The following is a 23,796-nucleotide window of genomic DNA, read 5'->3' as shown; positions in this document are numbered from 1 at the left end:
AAAAACAGTGACAATTCACCTTACGTGGGTTTGGAAAAAACAGTCTTTTTCTTCCATCCAACTTCCCATAATGTCCAGGGGTGATCAGCTCACTCCCCTGATTGAACCCTTTAATGGTCCGTTCTCTGTAGCCTTGCTTCTCATGCTGTGGCCCATGGACCAGCAGCACCAGCATCAGTTGGGACATGGTTAGAAATTCAGAAATCTCAGGTTCTACACCACTATTACTGAATCAGAGTCCGCATTTTAACAACATCCCAGGTGATTCCCATGCACGTTAAATTTTGAAAGACACTGTCTAACAAAGTAAAGTCCAAGATCTACTCATGACCCACCTGGCCCTCCATGATATGAGTCTGCCTATATTAAAATTCTGAACATTATAGCTTCTTTTCTCAAATTTCATGCTCCACTAATACAAAAAATGTTTGCTGTTTCCAAAATACAGAATAATTTTTCTCACTGTACACTTGTTCATGGTGTGATCTCCGAGTAAAACTTCTCTTACATTGTCCACATGGTAATCTAGTTGAGGAGTCTTTTACCCGTGAACCCTATCGCTCTTTGTCCTAGAGTTAATAACCTTTTATTGTGTGTTGCTACCAAATCTTGCACATACCACTACTGTATTAAAGTTACTTGTTTATATTTTAAATTTTCCTTTAATAAACGACACATTTCCATAACAGGGCCATATATTATTCATTTTTGCTTAATTTCTTCTGTTGGCACATAGTAAAAAATGATTGAATAAATAATATTCATAATGGTCTTAATGCCTAACACCTAATTAGCCATCAATTAAAATGTGTTCAATATAATTATAAGACTGAAAAAGACCCAGTGGTGCATTCAAGGGGCAGGTTCAAGGACTAGAATATCTTTTCAACCAAATCTGGCCTCCCAAAGCCCAGAGTCCCCAGTACTCATATTGCCAGGTGATCTGAAAGTCTCCCAAGGACCCTAAGCAACCCTTACAACCCCAATGACTCCCTTTCCCATCTTGCGAGTTTGATACCCTCTCCACGGCAGAGGCTCTCATAGACCTCGTGGGTTTGCATATGATCCAGGGTATCCTGAGGGGGCATTGTTCAATGTCTCCTGCTTGCTCTCTGATGCCCCATTCCCAAGCTGTCCTGCCCTTTCTTCCTCTAACAACTTCACAAAGTACAGCAGATTCAGCCAGGCTTGTTCGTGAGAGGAATCTGGACAGAGGAAAGCAAACAGTTAATAATCAGGGAGATCATTCAGGGAAGCTCTGCAATTCTTCTTCTTTAAAATACGCTGATAAACCTGTATGGAATTAGAACACTGTCCAGAATTAGCATTGAGAGAGAAACAAAAACTGGGATGGAGAAAATCCACCCCACTGTGCCTCACTCACCAGTCCCAAGGGTGCTAGCACAGACAGGCAACCAGGGATCCTGCCTCACACGCACAACTCACTTTTGTGCTAAGCACATTTGCTTCCTAATGTGTTTTTATTACAATGTTATATACCATGTACTGACTATAGTTAGAATGTACACTAGAGTCCCAGATAACTTATATCTTCCCAGATAACTTCCACAAGTCTCATCATCTTATGGGCCCTCACAATATCCAAGAGAGAAGCATTTTGGTCCCCATTCCTCAGATATGAATATCAAGACACAGAATAGACAAGGAACCTGGACTTCCCTGGTGGTGCAGTGGTTAAGAATCCACCTGCAAACACAGGGGACACGGGTTCGAGCCCTGGTCCAGGAAGATCCCACATGCCGCGGAGCAACTAAGCCCGTGTGCCACGACTACTGAGCCTGCATTCTAGAGCCTGCAAGCTACAACTACTGAGCCCGCATGCCACAACTACTGAAGCCTGTGCACCCAGAGCCCGTGCTCCGCAACAAGAGAAGCCACTGCAATGAGAAGCCCGCGCACTGCAACAAAGAGTAGCCCCTGCTCGCCACAACTAGAGAAAGCCTGTGCGCAGCAACGAAGACCCAATGCCGCCAAAAATAAAAATAAATTTAAAAAAAAAACCGCAAAAACAAGGAACCTAGGTCAAGACCATATAGAAAGAAAAGGGCAAAAAAGAACTAGAGCCCAGATGTCTAACTCTAAGGCTCTTACCAAAATACTCAAAAAAATTTACAAAGCTTATCTCACATATCAGTCATGAAGGACACTCCCACGCTAGCCAGTCAATGAAAGAGCTCTGGCAATAATGTCAACACAAGAAAGATTTTCCTAACCTGAGTCAGGGCAGCAAAGCCTAAGAGTGTGAAATCTTACCAAGGTTATGAATATAAAACAGGTGTGTTAGGATAATGTAAATGCCCTTTTCAAAAGAAAACATATTACAGTCAAATTACATGTAGCCTTTTGGTCATCCTAGAGTGATTATGAATCCAGAATTGAAGTACCTTTCACTAAGCTCTCACAGTGCTGTGAACCTCTATCATGTTACTTTCTACAATCCATTGACTTCATCTGTTTACATGTCTAATCTACCACTACCATCCCCAATTATTCTTAAGGTATTCTGGGAATAAGCCACGCATATTTAACTTTTTTGCCTAGTACAGCATCTAGCATGTAACAGATCTCGATAAGTTTGCTGAATTTAATAGCAATAAAATGGCTCTGTAATATCCCCATCTGTTGGTGTCTTTATGCCAGAACATCTCCCTGAAAAGAAAGGGAATACACCACCTGTCAAGGAGCTCCTTCCACTTTTTGGCAATTAAGTTTCTCCTCAAACAGAACCCAAGTATATCTGTCTGCATATTCTTCTCATGTGTTCTAGGGCTAACTCTAAGGGCCACAGAGAACAAACATAATCAATTCCTCTAATTCTTTAGTTAATCCTTTCTTCCTCCAGTAATTCCAATTATTTGTTAAGATGCTGACACTGATTCCAATTTACGAGTTTTCCGACATGACCAAGCAATTCTCTGACAGCAGCTAGGTGTCCTACAATTTAACTCAATTCTGGCACTATCCACCTGGAGACAGTGTCAGATTCCACAGCTTGAGGGCTCAGTCCTACAAGACTGTCTCCTACCCCTCCCCCCACTTCAGTGGCCAATTGGTGCTTCTAACCTACTGTCTGTAGATTGGAGGCTCCAATTACCCTCTCTGTGGGTTCGATTAATTTGCTAGAGCAGCTCACAGAACTCAGAGAAACATTTTACTAACTAGATTGCCGGTTTATAATTTAGGAACAGCCAGATAAAAGATATGCATAAGGCAAAGTATGTGGCAAGAGGCATGGAGCTTCCACACTCTCTGGTCTTGCCACTCTCCCAGCATGTCCATGTGTTCACCAACCTGGAAGCTCTCTGAGCCCTGTCCTTTGGGTTGTTATGAAGGCTTCATCACACAGGCATGTTTGATTAAATCATTGGCCACTGGTGGTCAATTTAACCTCCAGCCCCTCTCCTCTTCCCTGAAGGTCAGGGAAGTTTCAACTTTCGAATCACAAGGCTGGGTCCCCTGGCAACTAGCTCTCATCCTTAGGTCACCTAGAAGTTTTCTAAAAGTCACCTCATTAACACAACAAAGAGACCTTTATATCTCTCATCGCTTAGGAAATTCCAAGGGTTTTATGAGCTTTGTGCCAGGAACTGGGACAATCCAAATACACAGTTCTTACTGTAAGTCACAATATCACATTCATTCAATACAGATCAAACTAAGTGTTTAGCACTACAATGGAGCTTGAAAATGCAAAAATGGTAAAAAAATCAGTCCTTGCTTTGAGAAATAAAATATTGCCTGCCATCAGTAAACAAAGGATGTTGCAGCCGTCAAGCCACCACATTACAGCCACCCCAAAGATGAGCCCTGAGGGAACTCAGGAAGGAAACAAAGAATGCCTGCCATCTACTAGTCATCAGACTGCAGCTACCCCTGAGGGTGCAGCATGAGAAAACTCAGGATGAGAAAACACAGGATACTGGCCCTAGACAGCTGAGGTGCATATCAAAAAAATGATTTCAGGGAGCCCAGACTCTTGCATCTTCCCATACACAGAAAAGCGCTAAATTCCTTAACTTGAGATACGTGGTTTTCTTTGATTAACAATAATCTTTTGACATTGCGACTACCTGCCCTTTGTTGCAAAAACTCCTATATATCCTGGCTCCCTCTTCTCCTCAGAACAGTTTTCTCAGCACTATCTGAGATGCTGTCTCCCGGGCTCGAAGTCCTAAGAATGTCTGCCGAATAAAACTAACTCTTAACTTTTAGGATGTGCATTTTTTTTCAGTCGACAGCTTATTGGGGGAAACAATTTAATAACGGCAATACAGATGTAAATGAACCATTAAAATAAAACATAATAAACTTCTATGGTGAAGGGAATCACAGGCTACTATGGAACAAATGGAACTTGTAGAGGGGAAGAGAATGTCAGAACAGATTTATCAGAACAGAGAATGCCTCAGTTGTGAGCCCTCTTACTTAAAGACAGATTATGTCTGAGGAATAAAATATTGCCTGCCAAAGGATGTCACAGTCATCAGTGGTTGCGGTCACCTCGGAAGGTGAAACAAGGAATGCTGACCATCTAGCAGCCATTAGACTGCAGCCACCCTCGATGGTGCAGCCTGAGGAAACTCAGGATGAGAAAACACAGGATACTGGCCCCAGATAGCTGAGATGCATATCAAAGGAATGACTTCAGTGAGCCCAGACTCTTTCATCTTTCCATACGTAAAAAGCACTAAACTCCTTAACCGGAAATATCTAGTTTTCTTTTATTAACAGTAGCTTCTTGGGAATTCCCTGGCAGTCCGGTGGTTAGAACTTGGTGCTTTCACTGCCATGGGCCCAGGTTCAATACCTGGTCGGGGAACTAAGATCCCACAAGCCATGCGGCACAGCCAAAACAAAAAAACAAAAAACCAAAAACCAGTAGCTTCTTGTTCCAACTACGTGGTGTCATTGCAAAAACTCCTATATACCCTGGCTTCTCCCCCTTCCTCTTTGAAACAGTTTTCTCAGCGTTTATCTGAGAGGCTGTCTCCCAGGCTTGAAGTCCTAAGAATGTCCACTGAATAAAACATATAACTCTCAACTTTTAGGTTGTGCGTTTATTTTTCAGTCGACATGTCCCAATGGAGTTTTTTCTTTTACCTCCTATAACTTACCTCTATCAAATTTATACATGCCTATATTTTAAATTCAAATACTTATTGAAAACTTAATTTAAAAAAATGGAACCACCTATTCCCACACCCCCTTTCCATTCCCATGTCCAAAGGTAGCCACTTTCTTCAGTTGTTTCCTTTCATATTTTATTGCTAAATTCATGCATCAGAAAATGATTACTTTATCATGAGACCTAAACTAGCATAGAGGGCCTGAGAAAACGAGAAGGCCCTAGCAACCATGTCTTCAAGAAGACAATGCATTTAACTGATTATGACCATACCAAAACACAAAGAAGTTTCCACTGTAACACAGACCTCCTTAGTGAATTTCCACTACTGTATCAAGATTAAGTTGTTCACTAGCTGTTCACCAATCTACTTCATGTTCCTGGAAAGAGAAACTTTACATTTTCCAACCTTCCTTGAAATGAGACTGGGGCCATGATAGCTCTGGCAACAGAATGTGGATAGAAGTGATGGATGCCACTTACAGTCCTGGCCTATAACATGTATCATGAAATCCCTCACATGGCTAGCATGAAGGGACTCCAAAATAGCAGAGTCATTTGGGAGTAGAAAAAAATCTGAATTGTTTTTTTTTTTTGGCCACGCCACACAGCTTGTAGGATCTTAGTTCCCCCACCAGGGATCGAACCCAGGCCCCCTGCAGTGGAAGTGCAGAGTCCTAACCGCTGGACTGCAAGGAAATTCCCTAGAAAAAAATCTAAATTCTTGAGTCAACATTTAGAGGAGCCATCTAACCTGCAGAGGACTTTTCATGGACGAAAACTAAAATTTCATCCCTTTGTGTCTTGAAGATTAGGGAGTTTATTTGTTACCATACATACTCTAGCCTTCCCTACCTACAACAACTGGGTCACAAGAACTCTGTGGAATATTCCACCCAAAGCCAGGGGAAGGGGGTCAGTTGGTAAGTGGGGTGAAGGAGCAAGCCGACACAGAGCAAATTACTTGCTTTCCTAGCTCCCAAGAGTCTTACCAAGAGAAAGCAGCTGATGGGTGAAGTCCACTGCCCTGGACAGGTCCCCAAGCTGGAAGCTGACATTACTAAGACGGTCCAGGACTTGGATCTGGGAGACAGTGCTGTGCTCTCCTGCAATCAGTTGCTTCAGTGCCTGTTGCATCCAAAGCATTGAGCTTGAGCGGTGAAAGTCGCTGATGCTGTGGGCTGTCTGGCCCAGCCTGAAGCAATCACCAACACTCAGGGTAGAATGATACTTGGTTCCTAGAAGCAAGAAGAACAATGATATTCCTGATAAAGGACACAAAGGGTGGTCATTGAGGTCAATAAAGAGATCATTCACCCACTCCATTCCCACTATCCAAATACACAGCCTTAAGTTGTTTCCTTTCATATTTTATCTCTGAGTACATGCTTCAGAAAATGATCAAATTATTTTTGGAACTATGTTTGGGAAGGTAAGGGGTTTAGTCCCATAGAAGACACTGAAATGAACTCCCACAGACCACCTTATTTGTGGGAATACAACTTTTTTAAAAGGGTAGGGTGGGATGGGGGGAATAAGTATGAATCAGGAGATCTGGGCAGGTTCTGATCTAAGATAATACAAGAATGAGGCACCAATAAAGGCTATATTTGATGAAGCAGGGTTTTGAAAGTTATCTGCCTATTATACCAAATCCACACAGGCATAACTGTTCAATTTCTCTTGCATTTCCTAAAATCAGATCTCAGCTTCCTAGAACATGAAGTCTTCCTGGTTTTCATCTCCTAGATTCCCATGAAAGGCCCAGAGTTCCCAGAACACCTCATAGCCACATGAGTGATATTCTAAAAGGCAAAAAGTAGCTTCTTCCTCCATATTTCTCAAGTCCTACAGGAAAAAAATAACAAATTCTAAAGGCAAGAAAAGCAGCCCTAAAGCAAATGTTCACAAAGGGAACCCATGGATATTGCTTACCTGGCAGGGCTCCTTTGGAAAGATCCTTCAGATCCAGTTTGTATGTGCGTTGAAGAAGCAGCAGGGTCTTAGCAGCCCCAGTCATATCCTCCTCTGTAGGGAAAAACCTGCGCAATGATGTGAGCCTGGAGGTAAACCCTTCTACACACCAGAGAGGCAAAAAGCAAAGGAGAGAGAAAAAAAGATACACATGAAGTTAAAAGGAAATCAAGTAAAGAACAGACCAGAGCACACTATCAGACCTCAATGTAATCTACTTTACACAAAACTGAAATCATCTGGAAATAGTGGGAATAGGGGTGCTGGGGCAGTGACTTTCTACAACTATGCTCCAATACAGTAACTACTGACCACATGTGGCTATTAAAATGTAAATTTATTAAAATTAAATAAAATTAAAAATTCAGTCCCTCAGTCATACTAATTAAATTACATTTCAAATGTTCAGCAGCCAGATATGGCTAGTGACTACCATGTTGGATAGTGCAGATACAGAATATTTCCATCATCACAGAAGGTTTTATTGTACAGTGATGCTCTAAAACAACTCCTGGAATTGAAAAAAATTGATAAGATTCTGTCACAGACTTCTAGAATATCCTTAAAATAAGTCATTGGCAGTGTGCAAGGTAGCTTACTAATGCAAATGTAAATTGTTTCTAGAGGAACTCACTTTCAAGCAGATGTCAAAGAATTTCCATAGATAAAATTCCAAGGAAAGCAAATAGCTCTCAGTAGGGAAAAAAAAAAGCAGAATCAATCTCATAAAAATTCAGATGTTAGAATCATATGATGTGGAATATGAAAAAATATATTTACTATATCTGAAGAAATGGAATAGGGACTTGAAATATGATAAAATTCCAAGAAGGTGCCAAACACTACCCAAAGTGAAATATATAATAACTGAACTAAAAACTCAACAGATTGGGACTTCTGGTTTTGGCCATGATAAAGCAGCTTACAGTGAAGTAACTTTCCCACCAAAAGCAACTATAAAATATGAACAGAACCAATAAAACAATTATTTGAAGGTATTGGACAGAAATTAATGTAAACTGACTTGGAGGCTATATTCCTTAAGAGAAGGAAGATACTAGACGTAAGCTCCATATTCAACTTAAATTTTCCAAAAGCCATTTAATTGTACACCTAAAATGGATGAATTTTATGGTATGCAAATAGTTCCTCAATAAAGCTGTTTAAAAAAATCAGAGTGTTTTTCTATAAGGAACTGAATAGCTCCATGGAAAAGACCAGATATACTGGCATTTTGATGCTTCCTAGAGTATGATCAGCTCCCTGCCCAACAGCTAAGCCAAATTCTACCAGAATAAACATTCTGCTCACATTTTCAGTATTTTCCAGAGGTTTTAAGTTTTCTCCCTCAACTTAACCGCTCTGATACCAATCGCCTCTGATATGAACAGATGATAAAAAAATTCACCAGGCATATTATGAAAGTCTCCAACATCAGAATCCATAATACAAAAATGGAGAAAAAAGGTTCCTGGATAAAACACATAATAATGGGAATAGATATAAATTTCCTTAAAACTATTAGATAACACTTAGAGATATTTAAGTGGATAGATAGTACAACGAAAACACAAATGTAAAACGCTATGTAAAAAGAACAATGATCATAAAAATAAAAAAGATTTTAGAAGTTCAAAATGACTGCAGAAAAATGAAATTCAAAGTAAAATTGCCAGTTCTAGGAAGTATAAAAAATAGGCAAAGAAATGAAAAAATACGAGAAAAATAGGATCAATGCAGGAGATTCCCCCATCCAAGTAATGTAACTTCCAGAAAGGGAGACGAGAGAAAATACAAGGGAAGAAATTATCAGAAAGACAATACAATTTTCCAGTGCTAAAGAAAAACACAATCTCTTATATTGAATGCACTCACTAAGTGTCAATTTGAGAAAATGAAACTAACAAACAAAAATCTCTCAATATTCAAAATACCATTCTGAAATCTCAGCCCAAGGATAAAGATAAGACCTTGCAAGAGAGGGAAAAAAAACAGGTATTCTACAAAGAAGGGAGAATCAGACTGGTATCAGCCTGTCCATCACCCACACTGGACACCAGAACAACAAAAGTTCTGAGGCAAAATTCCTTGAATTTTGGCATGCTTGAAGTAGGGCTAAAGAATGAATAAGGTCTATTTGGAACAGGAAAATGAATGTCTCCAGAAAGATTTTTTTAAAAGAAACTCATAATAATTCATTACACTAGACTTAGAAAATCAAAATAAATAATATTCTGTCTTCTGCTTCAGCCCACAAATATTAAGTGCTACAAGACTTTTCCCTCTCACCACGAACAACTAGAAAACTGGACAAAATAAATCAAACTGGACAAAAAGCAGAGCAGAGAAGGACTGATCCCTAAAAGTGAAAGAGATAAGGAGAACCCTATGACAGCCCCATCTTTCTGCCTGGAGACAAATTCTTAACATCACTGTAGGAGGGGTAACCCAAACAGAGTTCAGTGATATACTTTAATTGAAGAGACATAGATCAGGGATTGGGGATGCCAAGGCAATAAGAAACTGCAGAACAGAGTACCAAAGAGGGAACCATACACACACAAAAGATCCTGAAATCTAAAAATGGGTCTCCTTTATTCTTTGGCTGAATACTATTCTGCACTTGCATTAGGTGAAAATCCAAAAGCTAGACAAAGAAATACTGTAGAGGAAAGAATAATTATCAAGAAACTTAAATCCAAATAATTCTCATCATTTACACAAGGCAGGGAATCCATTTTGACTTCCCACCATCAAAATGGGGAAACTATGCTGAATATACAGGGCACTCACTAGAGATCCCACTAAAAACAGGTCTCGCAAGAGGAGTTAAGCCACAGAATACAGACAACTCTAGATTCACCATAACAGAAGTTAAAAGCAAGCTTCAAAGGGATAAAACTGAGCTGTAATTTAAATACTTGCTAGAATAAAATAAAACATTCTATGAAGAATATCACAAAATTCAAGGTAAAATTCACAATTCTGGCACCCAACAAAAATTACCAGACATATTGAGACAGGAAGTGGGCAGGGCACAACCTTTAAAAGCATTACATAGCCTGAGGACACAACATAAACTGATTAGAACCAAATAGGTACAAGTCAACTTCCACTAGGCTTTGAGCCTCAGTATACACTCATTGTAACACATCAGCAAGCTAAGTGACACACCCACAGGTGCCATGACAGTTCCAAGGCTGACCATAAAGGTCAAAAAGTGGGCGGTGGCCCAATTCCTGGAAATCCCTACCCCTTCCCCAAAATACCTGGAATACTCCTCCCACTCATTAGCCTATGAAATTACCCACCCCTATAAAAACTGACAACCCCATACCCTGGGGCTTCTCTCACCTTCCAAGATGGCCCACACTCTGTCTGTGGAGTATGTATGTCCCTGAATAAACCTTTCACTTTACTATGGCTCGCTCTTGAATTCTTTCCTGCAACAATGTGAAGAAAGCACATAATCAGGGAAAAATCAATCAGTAGAAATAGACCCAACAATGATAAATTATAAACTACTAAACAAGGACTTTAAAATAGTTACTATAAATATTATAAGTACAAAGATATAAAGAAAAACTTGAATATAAGAAGTAAATATTATTTAAAAAGAACTAAGCGGAACTTCTAAAGATCAAAAATATGATATCTGAAGTAAAATTATCACTATGAGGGATTAGCAAAAGAAAAGATCAGTGAATGAGAAAACAGTGACAGAACAATCCAAATATAAAAAGAGAGATTTAAAAACAAACAAAAAACACTGAAAATATAGGAACAAAACCTCAGTGATCTGTGGGACAATATAAAGCAGGCTAATATATATGCAGTCAAATGCCCAGAAAGAGAAGAGAAAGAGTAAGAGAACTGAAAAAAAAAGTGTTTAAAGAGTTGACAGCTAAAATTTTTTTAAATGATAAAAACTATAGGGCTTCCCTGGTGGCGCAGTGGTTAAGAATCTGCCCGCCGATGCAGGGGACACGGATTTGGGCCCTGGTCCAGGAAGATCCCACGTGCCACAGAGCAACTAAGCCCGTGTGCCACAACTACTGAAGCCCATGCACCTAGAGCCTGTGCTCCGCAACAAGAGAAGCCACCACAATGAGAAGCCTGTGCACTGCAACGAAGAGTAACCCCCGCTCTCCACAACTAGAGAAAGCCCGCACACAACAATGAAGACCCAACACAGCCAAAAATAAATAAGTTAATTAATTTAAAAAAAACAACTATAAATGCATAGATTTCAGAGGCTCAAGGAACCCAACTATGATAAACACATGCACAAGAACCAAAAAAAAAAACACTAAGGCACATCATAACCAAATTATTAAAAAAAACAGATATGAAGATGAAATCATTATGTCCAGAGGAACAAAGACAAAATTGTAACCAAGCAGGACCCTATGGGGCCTTCCCAGGACACGCCTTCCCCCATATCCTCTGCTTTAGCTCCTCTGAAGTACCTAGATAACAGTATTTGATGCACATTTCCTGAGTTGCTTTAACGATGTGAAAACTCCCCCACCAAATGCAAGATGTTAACTACTTGATGACCATGAGCACATAGCCCCAAGCCTCCTGGAGCCTAAGGACTGATAAAGTTAACCCCCTGTGACACCACCCTGTTCCCTCACCATCAGCCAATCGGAGAATTATGCACGAGCTGATCACTTATCCTGCGACCCCACTCCCTCACCTGGCTTTTAAAAATACTTTGCCTTCCGGAGCTCAGGGTTTTTAGGGCGTGAGCCACCTGTCTCCTTGCATGGCCCTGCAATAAACCTTTCTCTGCTCCAAACCCCGACGTTTTGGTTTGTTTGGCCTCACTGCGTTGGGCACACGAACTTGCGCTAACAAGATGACATCAGATATCTTACTGAAAATATGAAAGTATGCAGCCAGAAGAAAATGAAATGACATCTTTAAATTGCTGAAAGAAAATAAGCCAATGGAGTATTTTATACTTCATGAAAATATCTTTAAAAAATAAAACTGAAACGAAGAGTTTTAAGACAAATAAAAGTTAAATACTTATCACTAGATCTCCATAACAAGAAAATTAAAGAAAGTTCCTTGGGCAGAAAGAAAATTATACCAGATGGAAATCTGCATATACACAAAGGAATAGAGTGCTGGAAATGGTAATTATAAAATATAAACTATTTATATTATTATTTTATATACATAAAAAGATGCTTCCTCATTATTTAATTTCTTAAAAAAAAACAATTGACTGTTTAAAGGAAAATAATAGCAAGGTACTGTTTGGTTCATAATATATGTCCAAGAAAAATGTATTACTACAATAGCAAAAAGGAAGAGAAGGAGAAAATGGAGGCATAGTGTTATAAAGTTTTTACATTTAGTAAAGAGGCATAATAATATGTAAAGGCCTTTATACAGTAAGTTAAATATGCATACTGTAAACCCCAAAGCAAACATTACACAAATTAAAAAAAAAATTAGAGCTAATAAACCAATGGTGCAGATAAAATGGAATAATAAAAATACTCTGTAAATCCAAAATGAGGCAAAATACTCTGCAAATCCAAAAGGAGAAAAGGAATCATTGAGATATTGAAAAGATAGAAGAGCAAGATGGTTGATTTAAACCAAACTATTTAGATACTTAAATTAATGTAAATGGTCTAAACATCTCAATTAAAAGGCAGAGATAATGAGACTGGATAAAAAAGAGGAGCCCAACTCCATGCTGTTGCATTGAGGATCCCCAAACGATCTACAGGTTCAGTGACTCACTAGGAAGATCCATGTCTTGACATATAGTTGTATTCGTGGATATGACTTATAGTGAAAGAATACAAAGCAGAATCAGCAAAGAAAAAAGTAACATGGAGAAAAGTTTGGAGGTGTACACCAGGTGCAAATTTCCAAGAGTTCCCTCCCAGTGGAGTCACACAGGACGCACTTAATTCTTCAGAAATAAACTGTGACAAAACATATGAAAATGTTGCATACCAAAGCTCCTTAGAGACTCAATGCCACAGGTTGTTATTAGAGGCTGGTTGTTTACACACTCTGCCTAGCACATAGCAAAATTCCAGGATCCCATAAGGATAGCAGGCATTCAGTATAAACTGTTTATAGAGTTTAGGCACAGTGAGCCACAACTATCAGTTAGAGAATGGTGGGACGAGCATTCCTAAAATCCAAGTTCCAGATGCCACTCAAAGGTCAACTTTGCAAGCAGGGCTTTCTAAGACAGTAGTCTCAGACCTGCCATGGTAACATTTTTCTGCCCACCTGTCCATAAGAAAAGCACTTTAAACATAACAACAACAATAGATTAAAAGTAAAAACATGAAAAAATATACATCATGCAAAAACTAATCATAAGAAAGCTGGAGTGACTATATTAATATCAAACAAAGTAGAATTCAGAACAAGTAATATCACCATGGACAAAGGCGATTTCATAAATATAGGCATACCTCAGAGATATTGTGGGTTGGGTTCCAGACCACTGCAATAAAATGAATATCATAATAAAGCGAGTCACATGAATTTTTTGGTTTCACATTTCATATAAAGGTTAACACTATACTGTAGTCTATTAAGTGTACAACAGCATTATATATAACAAAACAATGTACATACCTTAATTTAAAAATACTTTATTGCTAAAAAATGCTAATCATCATCTGACAACGCAAGGTTGCCACAAACCTTCAATTTGTAAAAAAAACAAACAAACAATATCCTCAAAGAGTGATAAAGGAAGCACAATAAAACGAGGTATGCCTGTATAAAGGGAGCAATTCATCAAAGAGTTATATCAATCCTAACTGTGCGTGTACACAGTTTCAAACAAACAAACAAAAACCCTGAGGAACAAACTGACAGAACTAAAAGGGGAAATAGATAATCCACAATCATAGTTGGATATTTCGAAATGTTCTCTTAGTAACTGACAGAAAAGTAGACAGGATAGCTGTAAGAATATAAAAAAAATCAAGCAATGCTATCAAACAGCTTCACCCACTGACATAAATTACTCCATCTAACAAGAAGAGAATTAGAATTATTTTCATAAGGAAATGAAACATTAATCAAAATAAACCATATTTTTAAACATAAAACAAGTCTCAATAAATATCAAGAGACTGAAATCATACAGAGAATGTTCTTTGATCACAGTGGAATTAAATTAGAAAACGGTAACAAAAGGTATCTGAAAAATCCCCCCAAATTTAGAAAATATAACATTCCTAAACTAAACAAGAGTCAAAGAAGAAATAACAAGGAATATCATAAAATACTTTGAACTAAATGATAATACAACCTATGTGAATTTGTGGAATGCAGCTGAAGCAATGCTCAGAGGGCATTTTATGGTTTTTAATGTTTATATTAAAAAGTCAGAAATGTGAAAAATCAATGATGTAATCTTCCCCTTTAGGAATCTAGAAAGAGAAAGTTAAGTCCAGAAAAAATAGAAAGAAGGGAATGGTAAGATGGGAGCAGAAACTGATAATACAGAAAATGGACAAAGAATATCAAAAGAATGAAAAGAATCAATACAAGTAATAAGCTTTGAAAAGAATACAAGTAAAACTTTGAAAAGAATCAATACAAGTAATAAACTTCTAGCTAGGCTGATCACAAAATAATAGAGAAGATACAAATTGCCAGTATCAGGAATGTAAGGGTAAATGTAACTACAGATCCCACTACATTAAAAATACAGTGAAGGGGGCTTCACTGGTGGCGCAGTGGTTGAGAATCTGCCTGCCAATGCAGGGGACATGGGTTTGAGCCCTGGTCTGGGAAGATCCCACATGCTGCAGAGCAGCTGGGCCCGTGAGCCACAACTACTGAGCCTTCGCTCTAGAGCCCGCCAACCACAACTACTGAGTCTGTGTGCCACAACTACTGAAGGCCGGGCGCCTAGAGCCCATGCTCCACAACAAGAGAAGCTACCGCAATGAGAAGCCAGCACACCGCGCAAAGAAGAGTAGCCCCTGCTCACCGCAACTAGAGAAAGCCCGTGCGCAGAAACGAAGACCCAACGCAGCCAAAAATAAATAAATAAAATAAATAAATAAATAAATAAAAACATTAAAAATATATATATATATTTGCCTTTGTATTTAGAATGGGTTTCTTGTAGATAACATATGGTTAGGTCTTGTTGTTCTTTTAATCCACTTTGATAGTCTGTCCTTTAATTGGTGAATTTTGACCATTCACATTTAAAGTGATTATTAATATAGTTGGATTAAGATATACCATATTCATTGTTCTATTCATCGCTCTTGTTCTTTGTTTCTCTGTCTTCTACTCTTTCTCCCTTCTCTGGTTTTAATTGAGCGTTTTATATAATTTATATAATTTTCTATTCCCAACTGAATATCAACTTCTTAAAAACTTTTAGGGGTTGCCCTAGAGTTTGCAATATACATTTACAATGAATCTAAGTCCACTTGCACGTAACACTGTACTGCTTCTTGGGTAGTGCATGTACCTTATAACAGAGTATTCTTGATTTTTCCTCCTATCCCTTATAACATTGCTGTCATTCATTTGATTTGTGCATTAACTATAATTATCAAATACATTTTTGCTATTATTATTTTGAACAAACTATTATCTTCTTTATTATTTATCGAACACTTCCTTTTGTTATAGAGACCCAAGTTTCTGACACATACCATTTTACTTCTCTCTGAACAACCTCTCTTAACATTCCTTTCAAGGTAGGTCTACCAGCAACAAACTCCCTCAATTTTTGTCTGAGAAAGTCTTTATTTTACCTCACTTTTTTTTTATATAGATTTATTTATTTACTTTTGGCTGTGTTGGGTCTTTGTTGCTGCCTTTGATGGGCTTATCAGCATGCTAGACAGGAATGAGGAAAGAAATGGTGAGCTTGAAGATATGTTAATAGAAACTTCCCAAGCTGAAAAGAAAAGAGAAAAATAATGTTAAAAACAGAACAGAATATCCAAGAATTATGAGAAAGTTACAAAAGATGTATCATGTATAATGGAAATACCAGAAGGAGAAGAAAGAGAGAAAGGAACAGAAGAAATATTTGAAGTTAAGAATGGCTTAGAATTTTCCAAAATTAATGACAAACACCAAACCACAGATCCAACAAGCTCCAAGAACACCAAGCAAGAAAAATAACAAAAACTCTGCACCTAGGCATTTCACATTCAAATTGCACAAAATCAAAGACAAAGAAAAAAGTGTTGAAAAGAAAAAACCATCCACCTAGAATGCTGTATCCAGTGAAATTAACCTTCAAAAGTGAGGTAAGGTACTTCCCTGGTGGTACAGTGGTTAAGAATCTGCCTGCCAATGCAGAGGACATGGGTTTGATCCCTGGTCCAGGATGATCCCACATGCCACGGAGTAACTAAGCCTGTGTGACACAACTCTTCATTTCTGTTAGAGCATTTTTTTATTTCTAGCATTTCCTTTATTTAAGTTAATTTTTATTGGAGTGTAGTTGATTTACACTGTTGTGTTAGTTTCTGCTGTACAGCGAAGTGAATCCATTATACATATACATATATCCACTCTTTTTTAGATTCTATTCCCATATATATCATTACAGAGTATTGAGTAGAGTTCCCTCTGCTATACAGTACGTTCTTATTAGTTATCTATTTTATATATAGTAGTGTTGTATATGTCAATCCCAATCTCCCAAATTATCCCCCCCCAGCATTCCTTTTAAATCTTTCTTAGAGTTTCCATCTCTCTGCTTACATTACCCATCTGTTCTTGCATGTTGTCCACTTTTCCCATCAGAGCCCTTATCATAAAGGAAAAACTGGGGAATAAGATGTCCCCAGAGAGCTTTGAAAAGCTTTGACACAGTCTTAGGACTCTAGAATGCCACATACATGTACAGTGCTGTGTACACTCCTAGGAAAGACCTAAGAAGGCCCTAATCTCTCACTTCTCTCTGTCCTTGAGTCTCGGTACCAGCAGGATATGAAAGTTCAGGCAGAGTTGTAAACTCTGTGCCAGAATATTTAAAGTATGCCCTGACACCCACACAGAGTCCCTCAGCAAAGGCTGAGAGACTTTTGGCTCAAGATGATTAGGAAAATCTCTGTCCAAAAATTAGCTGACCAACTAACCAAGCAGAGACTTAAGTAGCCACACAAGACAAAGAACACATACATTACAGAATTATAGTGTGAAAGTCATTAAGCAAACAGGATCAACAACAAACCCTGGGAGTGAGACGAGGGGGAATCTGACTTCTAGATTTTCCATATTACATTACTTAAAATGTCAAGTTCTCATACCTCAAAAATACAAGACATGCAAAGAAACACGAAAGTATAATTTTTACACAGAAGAAAAGCAGTCTGGAAACCCATAAATAAGACTTTAAATCAACTATTATAAATATTTTCCAAGAATTAAGGGCAATCATGTCTAATAAATTAAATAAAAGAATAATCATGATGTCTCACCAAAGAGAGAATACTAATAAAGAGAGTAAAAGTACAAAAGAGAACCAAGTGGAAATTCTGGGGTTGAAAAATACAAGAACTGTAACACAAAATTTACTAGAGGGGCTCACCAGCAGATGTGAATTGGCAGAAAAAAGAATCACTGAATTCGAAGACAGGTCAAATGAGATTACTCAGTGTGAGGAACAGAGAGGAAAATAAAGAATGAAGAAAAACAAACAGAGCCTGGATTGATATCAGGGAAGACAGCAGAGTAAGAAGAGCCAGGAATCTCTCTCTCTCCACCTAGACAATAATTGCACTGACAGAAATTGTCTGAAGTGACTGTTATGGAACTCTGAAGTATAAATGAAAATTTGCAGCTTCTGGGGGAAAGCTTGGCTGGTAAACCGCAGTTGATATCATTGATTTCAGACCTCAGTAGAGTTGCAGCTACCCATCCCTATGTCAGGTGGTAGAGGGATAGCAACCCACATTTCTGGCACAGCTGAAGCCAGAGGGGATAATAAAAACCTTGTCCTCCAGGTACAGAGGCTGGCTGTCATTGTTCCAATCTCCACCAGCTAAAGCAACTTCCAGGAGATTTAAAAGAACCACACCTATTTTGATGGACATTCAAACCCAACCACATATGTGGGGGAATTCAGAAAGCCACTGTGCATGCCCAGGGAATGATGTAGGCTCAGAAAAGACCATGAGAACTTAAGCTGTCACCTTAGGCTACTCCCCAGCAAAGAGATACCCTGTAATAATAACAACAAAATCTGCTAATCCTGGGGAAGGGGTTGAATCCTATTTCCAGAATTACCAAATTATAACATTCAAATATCCAGTTTTGAACAAGGGGAAAAAACCAGAAGGCATACAAAGAAACAGGGAAGTATAGCCCATTCAAAAGAACAAAATCAACAGAAACTGTACCTGAGGAAACCCACATATCAGACCCATTAGACTAAAACTCTCTTTAAGATGCTTAAAGAGCTACAGGAAGGCATGAACAAAGGTAAGAAATAATGTTATGAGCACAAGGAGAGTATCAGTAAAGAGACAAATATTATAAAAAGGAGTCAAAAAGAGGGGACCTTCAAGATGGCAGAGGAGTAAGACGTGGAGATCACCTTCCTCCCCACAAATACAACAAAAATACATCTACATGTGGAACAACTCCTACAGAACACCTACTGAACGCTGGCAGAAGACCTCAGACTTCCCAAAAGGCAAGAAACTCCCCATGTACCTGTGTAGGGCAAAAGAAAAAAGAAAAAAACAGATACAAAAGAAAAGGGGCAGGACCTGCACCTCTGGGAGGGAGCTATGAAGGAGGAAAAGTTTCCACACACCAGGAAGCCCCTTCACTGGCGGAGCCAGAGGGTGGGCCAGGGGGGAAGCTTTGGAGCCACGGAGGAGACAGCAACAGGGGTGCAGAGGGCAAAGCGGAGAGATTATCGCACAGAGGATCGATGCCGGCCAGCACTCACCAGCCTGAGAGGCTTGTCTGCTCACCCACCGTGGCGGGTGGGGGCTGGGAGCTGAGGCTCGGGCTTCAGAGATCAGATCCCAGGGAGAGGACTGGGGTTGGATGCATGAATACAGCCTGAAGGGGGCTAGTGTGCCACAGCTAGCCGGGAGGGAGTCCGGGAAAAACTCTGGACCTGTCTAAGAGGCAAGAGACCATTGTTTTGGGGTGCACGAGGAGAGGGGATTCCTTCCCTGTCTGCCCACAGAAAGCAGAGCACTGACTAAATGAGCTCCAGAGATGGGCACGAGCCACAGCTATCAGCTCAGACCCCAGAGACAGGCATGAAACGCTAATGCTGCTGCTGCAGCCACCAAGAATCCTATGTGTAAGCACAGGTCACTATCCACATGCCCCCACCCACCGCCCCCCAGAACCTGTGCAGCCCACCACTGCCAGGGTCCCTTGATCCAGGGACAACACACGTCGCACCTCAGGCTGTTGCAACATCACGCTGGCCTCTGCCGCCGCAGGCTAACCCCGCATTCCAATTATAACTACCATACCCATCCCTCCCCCAGGCATGAGTGAGCCAGAGCCCCCCAGTCAGCCGCTGCTTTAACCTGTCCTGTCTGGGCCAGAACAGAAGCCTGAGGGCAACCTACCCGCAGAGGTAGGGACAAAACCAAAGCTAACCCCAGGAGCTATGAGAACAAAGAAGAGAAAGGGAAATTTCTCCATGCAGCCTCAGGAGCAGCAGATTAAATCCCCACAATCAACTTGAGGTACCCTGCATCTGTGGAATACCTGACTAGACAACGAATCAACCCAAAATTGAGGTGGTGGACTTTGGGAGCAACTGCAGACTTGACATTTGCTGTCTGTGACTGACTTGTTTCTGATTTTTATGTTTATCATAGTATAGTTTTTAGCACTTGTTATCATTGGTGGATTTGTTTATTGGTTTGGTTGCTCTCTTCTTTTTTTCTTTATTATTACTTTTTTTATTTTTTTATTTTAATAATTATTTTTTAATTTTAATTGTTTTATTCTTTACTTATTGTTTTTCTTTCTTTTTTTCTCCTTTTTCTTCTGAGCCGTGTGGCTGACAGGGTCTTGCTGCTCTGGCCTGGTGTCAGGCCTGAGCCTCTGAGGTGGGAGAGCCAAGTTCAGGAAACTGGACCACCAGAGACTTCCCGGCCATACGTAATATCAATCTGCGAGAGCTCTTGTAGAGATCTCCATCTCAACGATAAGACCCAGCACCACCCAACAGCCAGCAGGCTCCAGTGCTGGACGTCCCATGCCAAACAACAAGCAAGACAGGAACACAACCCCACCCATGAGCAGAGAGGCTGGCTAAAATCAAACTAAGTTCACAGAAACCCCAAAACTACCACCGGACACAGCCCTGGCCATCAGAAAGAAAAGATTCAGCCCCACCCACCAGAACACAGGCACCAGTCCCCTCCACCAGGAAGCCTACACAACCCACTTATCCAACCTTACTTACTGGTGGCAGACACCAAAAACAATGGGAACTATGAACCTGCAACCTGCAAAAAGGAGACCCCAAACAGTATGTTAAGCAAAATGAGAAGACAGAGAAACACACAGCAGATGAAGGAGCAAGGTAAAAACTCACCAGACCAAACAAATGAAGAGGAAACAGGCAGTCTACCTGAAAAAGAATTCAGAGTAATGACAGTAAAGATGATCCAAAATCTTGGAAATAGAATGGAGAAAATACAAGAAACATTTAACAAGGACCTAGAAGAACTAAAGAGCAAACAAACAATGATGAACAACACAATAAATGAAATTAAAAATTCTCTAGAAGGAATCAACAGCAGAATAACTGAGGCAGAACAACGGATAAGTGACCTAGAAGACAAAAGAGTGGATATAACTACCACAGAGCAGAATAAAGAAAAAAGAATGAAAAGAATTGAGGACAGTCTCAGAGACCTCTGGGACAACATTAAATGCACCAACATTCGAATTATAGGGGTTCCAGAAGAGGAAGAGAAAAAGAAACGTTCTGAGAAAATATTTGAAGAGATTATAGTTAAAAACTTCCCTAACACGGGAAAGGAAATAGTCAATCAAGTCCAGGAAGCACAGAGAGTCCCATACAGTATAAATTCAAGGAGAAACATGCCAAGACACATATTAATCAACTGCTAAAAATTAACTACAAAGAAAAAATATTCAAATCAGCAAGGGAAAAGCAACAAATAACATACAAGGGAATCCCCATAAGGTTAACAGCTGATCTTCTAGCAAAAACTCTGCAAGCCAGAAGGGAGTGGCAGGACATATTTCAAGCGATGACAGGTTAAAACCTACAACCAAGATTACTCTACCCAGCAAGGATCTCATTCAGATTCAACGGAGAAATTAAAACCTTTACAGACAAGCAAAAGTTAAGAGAATGCAGCACCACCAAACCACCTTTACAACAAATGTTAAAGAAGCCTCTCTAGGCAGGAAACATAAGAGAAGGAAAAGACCCATAATAACAAACCCAAAACGATTAAGAAAATGGTAATAGGAACATACATATCAATAATTACCTTAAATGTAAATGGATTAAATGCTCCAACCAAAAGACATAGACTGGCTGAATGGATACAAAAACAAGAACTGTATATATGCTGTCTACAAGAGACCCACTTCAGACCAAGGGACCCATACAGACTGAAAGTGAGGGGATGGAAAAAGATATTCCATGCAAATGGAAATCAAAAGAAAGCTGGAGTAGCAATTCTCATATCAGACAAAATAGACTTCAAAATAAAGACTATTACAGGAGACAAAGAAGGACACTACATAATGATCAAGGGATCAATCCAAGAAGAAGATAAAACAATTGTAAATATTTATGCACCCAACATAGGCGCACCTCAATACATAAGGCAAATGCTAACAGCCATAAAAGGGGAAATCAACAGTAACACAAAAATCACAGGGGACTTTAACACCCCACTTTCACCAATGAACAGATCATCCAAAATGAAAATAAATAAGGAAATACAAGCTTTAAATGACACAGTAAAAAAGATGGACTCAACTGATATTTATAGGACATTCCATCCAAAAACAACAGAATACACTTTCTTCTCAAGGGCTCATGGAACATTCTCCAGGATAGATCATATCTTGGGTCACAAATCAAGCCTTGGTAAACTTAAGAAAACTGAAATCATATCAAGTATCTTTTCCAATCACAATGCTATGAGACTAGATATCAATTACAGGAAAAAAACTGTAAAAAAATACACACACGGAGGCTAAACAATACGCTACTAACTAACCAAGAGATCACTGAAGAAATCAAAGAGGAAATCAAAAAATACCTAGAAACAAATGACAATGAAAACACAATAACCCAAAAACCTATGAGACGCAGCAAAAGCAGTTCTAAGAGGGAAGTTTATAGCACTACAATCCTACCTCAAGAAACAAGAAAAATCTCAAATAAACAACCTAAACTTACACCTAAAGCAATGAGAGAAAGAACAAAAAAACCCAAAGTTAGCAGAAGGAAAGAAATCATAAATATCAGATCAGAAATAAATGAAATAGAAACAAAGAAAACAATAGCAAAGATCAATAAAACTAAAAGCTGGTTCCTTGAGAAGATAAACAAAATTGATAAACTATTTGCCAGACTCATCAAGAAAAAATGGGAGAGGACTCAAATCAACAGAATTAGAAATGAAAAAGGAGAAGTAACAACTGACACTGCAGAAATACAAAGGATCATGAGAGATTACTACAAGCAACGATATGCCAATAAAATGGACAACCTGGAAGAAATGGACAAATTCTCAGAAAAGGACAACTGTCCGAGACTGAACCAGGAAGAAACAGAAAATATAAACAGACTGATCACAAGCACTGAAATTGAAACTGTGATTAAAAATCTTCCAACAAACAAAAGCCCAGGACCAGATGGCTTCACAGGCGAATTCTATCAAACATTTAGAGAAGAGCTAACTCCTATCCTTCTCAAACTGTTCCAAAATATAGCAGAGGGAGGAACACTCCCAAACTCATTCTACAAGGCCACCATCACCCTGATATCAAAACCAGACAAAGATGTCACAAAAAAAAACTACAGACCAATATCACTGATGAACACAGATGCAAAAATCTTCAACAAAATACTAGCAAACAGAATCCAACAGCACATTAAAAGGATCATACACCATGATCAAGTGGGGTTTATCCCAGGAATGCAGGGATTCTTCAATATATGCAAATCAATCAACGTAATACACCATATTAACAAACTGAAGGATAAAAACCATATGATAATCTCAATAGACTCAAAAAAGTTTCGACAAAATTAAACACCCATTTATGATAAAAACCCTCCAGAAAGTAGGCATAGAGGGAACTTACCTCAACATAATAAAGGCCATATATGACAAACCCACAGCAAAGATCATATTCCATGGTGAAAAACTGAAAGCATTTCTTCTAAAATCAGGAACAAGACAAGGATGCCCACTCTCACCACTATTATTCAACAAAGTTTTGTAAGTTTTAGCCACAGCAATCAGAGAAGAAGAAGAAATAAAAGGAATCCAAATCAGAAAAGAAGTAAAGCTGTCTCTGTTTGCAGATGACAATGATACTATACACAGGGAAACCTAAAGATGCTACCAGAAAACTACTAGAGCTAATCAACGAATCTGGTAAAGTAGCAGGATACAAAATTAATGCACAGAAATCTCTTGCACTCTTAT

The 23,796-nt window shown here is 39.1% G+C and overlaps 2 protein-coding genes across 2 annotated transcripts in view; both read right to left on the bottom strand.

Moving 5' to 3' along the window:
* Window positions 1–979, bottom strand: part of LOC309658851 (prolyl 4-hydroxylase subunit alpha-2-like) — a 126,089-nt gene extending 125,110 nt beyond the window's left edge. The window contains exon 1 of the mRNA XM_082457923.1: window positions 20–979. Coding sequence (XP_082314049.1) covers window positions 20–187 — 168 coding nt within the window. The 5' untranslated portion in view covers window positions 188–979. The remainder of the gene's footprint in view (window positions 1–19) is intronic.
* On the bottom strand, window positions 979–19,196 carry LOC309658857 (prolyl 4-hydroxylase subunit alpha-2-like). The gene is made up of 4 exons (XM_082457934.1): window positions 8,432–19,196; window positions 7,082–7,222; window positions 6,139–6,384; window positions 979–1,205 (listed from the first exon to the last, which is right to left on the bottom strand). Exons 2-4 carry the CDS (start codon window positions 7,164–7,166, stop codon window positions 1,039–1,041), a joined length of 498 nt encoding a protein of 165 aa, XP_082314060.1. The 5' UTR covers window positions 7,167–7,222; window positions 8,432–19,196; the 3' UTR covers window positions 979–1,038.
* Window positions 19,197–23,796: the final 4,600 nt, after the last annotated feature.

Source organism: Balaenoptera physalus (assembly GCF_965194825.1).
Source record: "Balaenoptera physalus genome assembly, chromosome: 3".
NCBI classification, from domain to species: Eukaryota; Metazoa; Chordata; class Mammalia; order Artiodactyla; family Balaenopteridae; genus Balaenoptera; species Balaenoptera physalus.
This window is presented reverse-complemented; position numbering and strand designations above follow the sequence as displayed.

Coding starts and splice junctions, on each gene's coding strand:
- LOC309658857 (XM_082457934.1), bottom strand. CDS start 7,166: ATGACTGGGGCTGCTAAGACCCTGCTGCTTCTTCAACGCACATACAAA. Junction 6,385..7,081: donor TTCCAAAGGAGCCCTGCCAG/GTAAGCAATATC, acceptor TCTTGCTTCTAG/GAACCAAGTATCATTCTACC. Junction 1,206..6,138: donor CCATCAGCTGCTTTCTCTTG/GTAAGACTCTTG, acceptor TCCTCTGTCCAG/ATTCCTCTCACGAACAAGCC.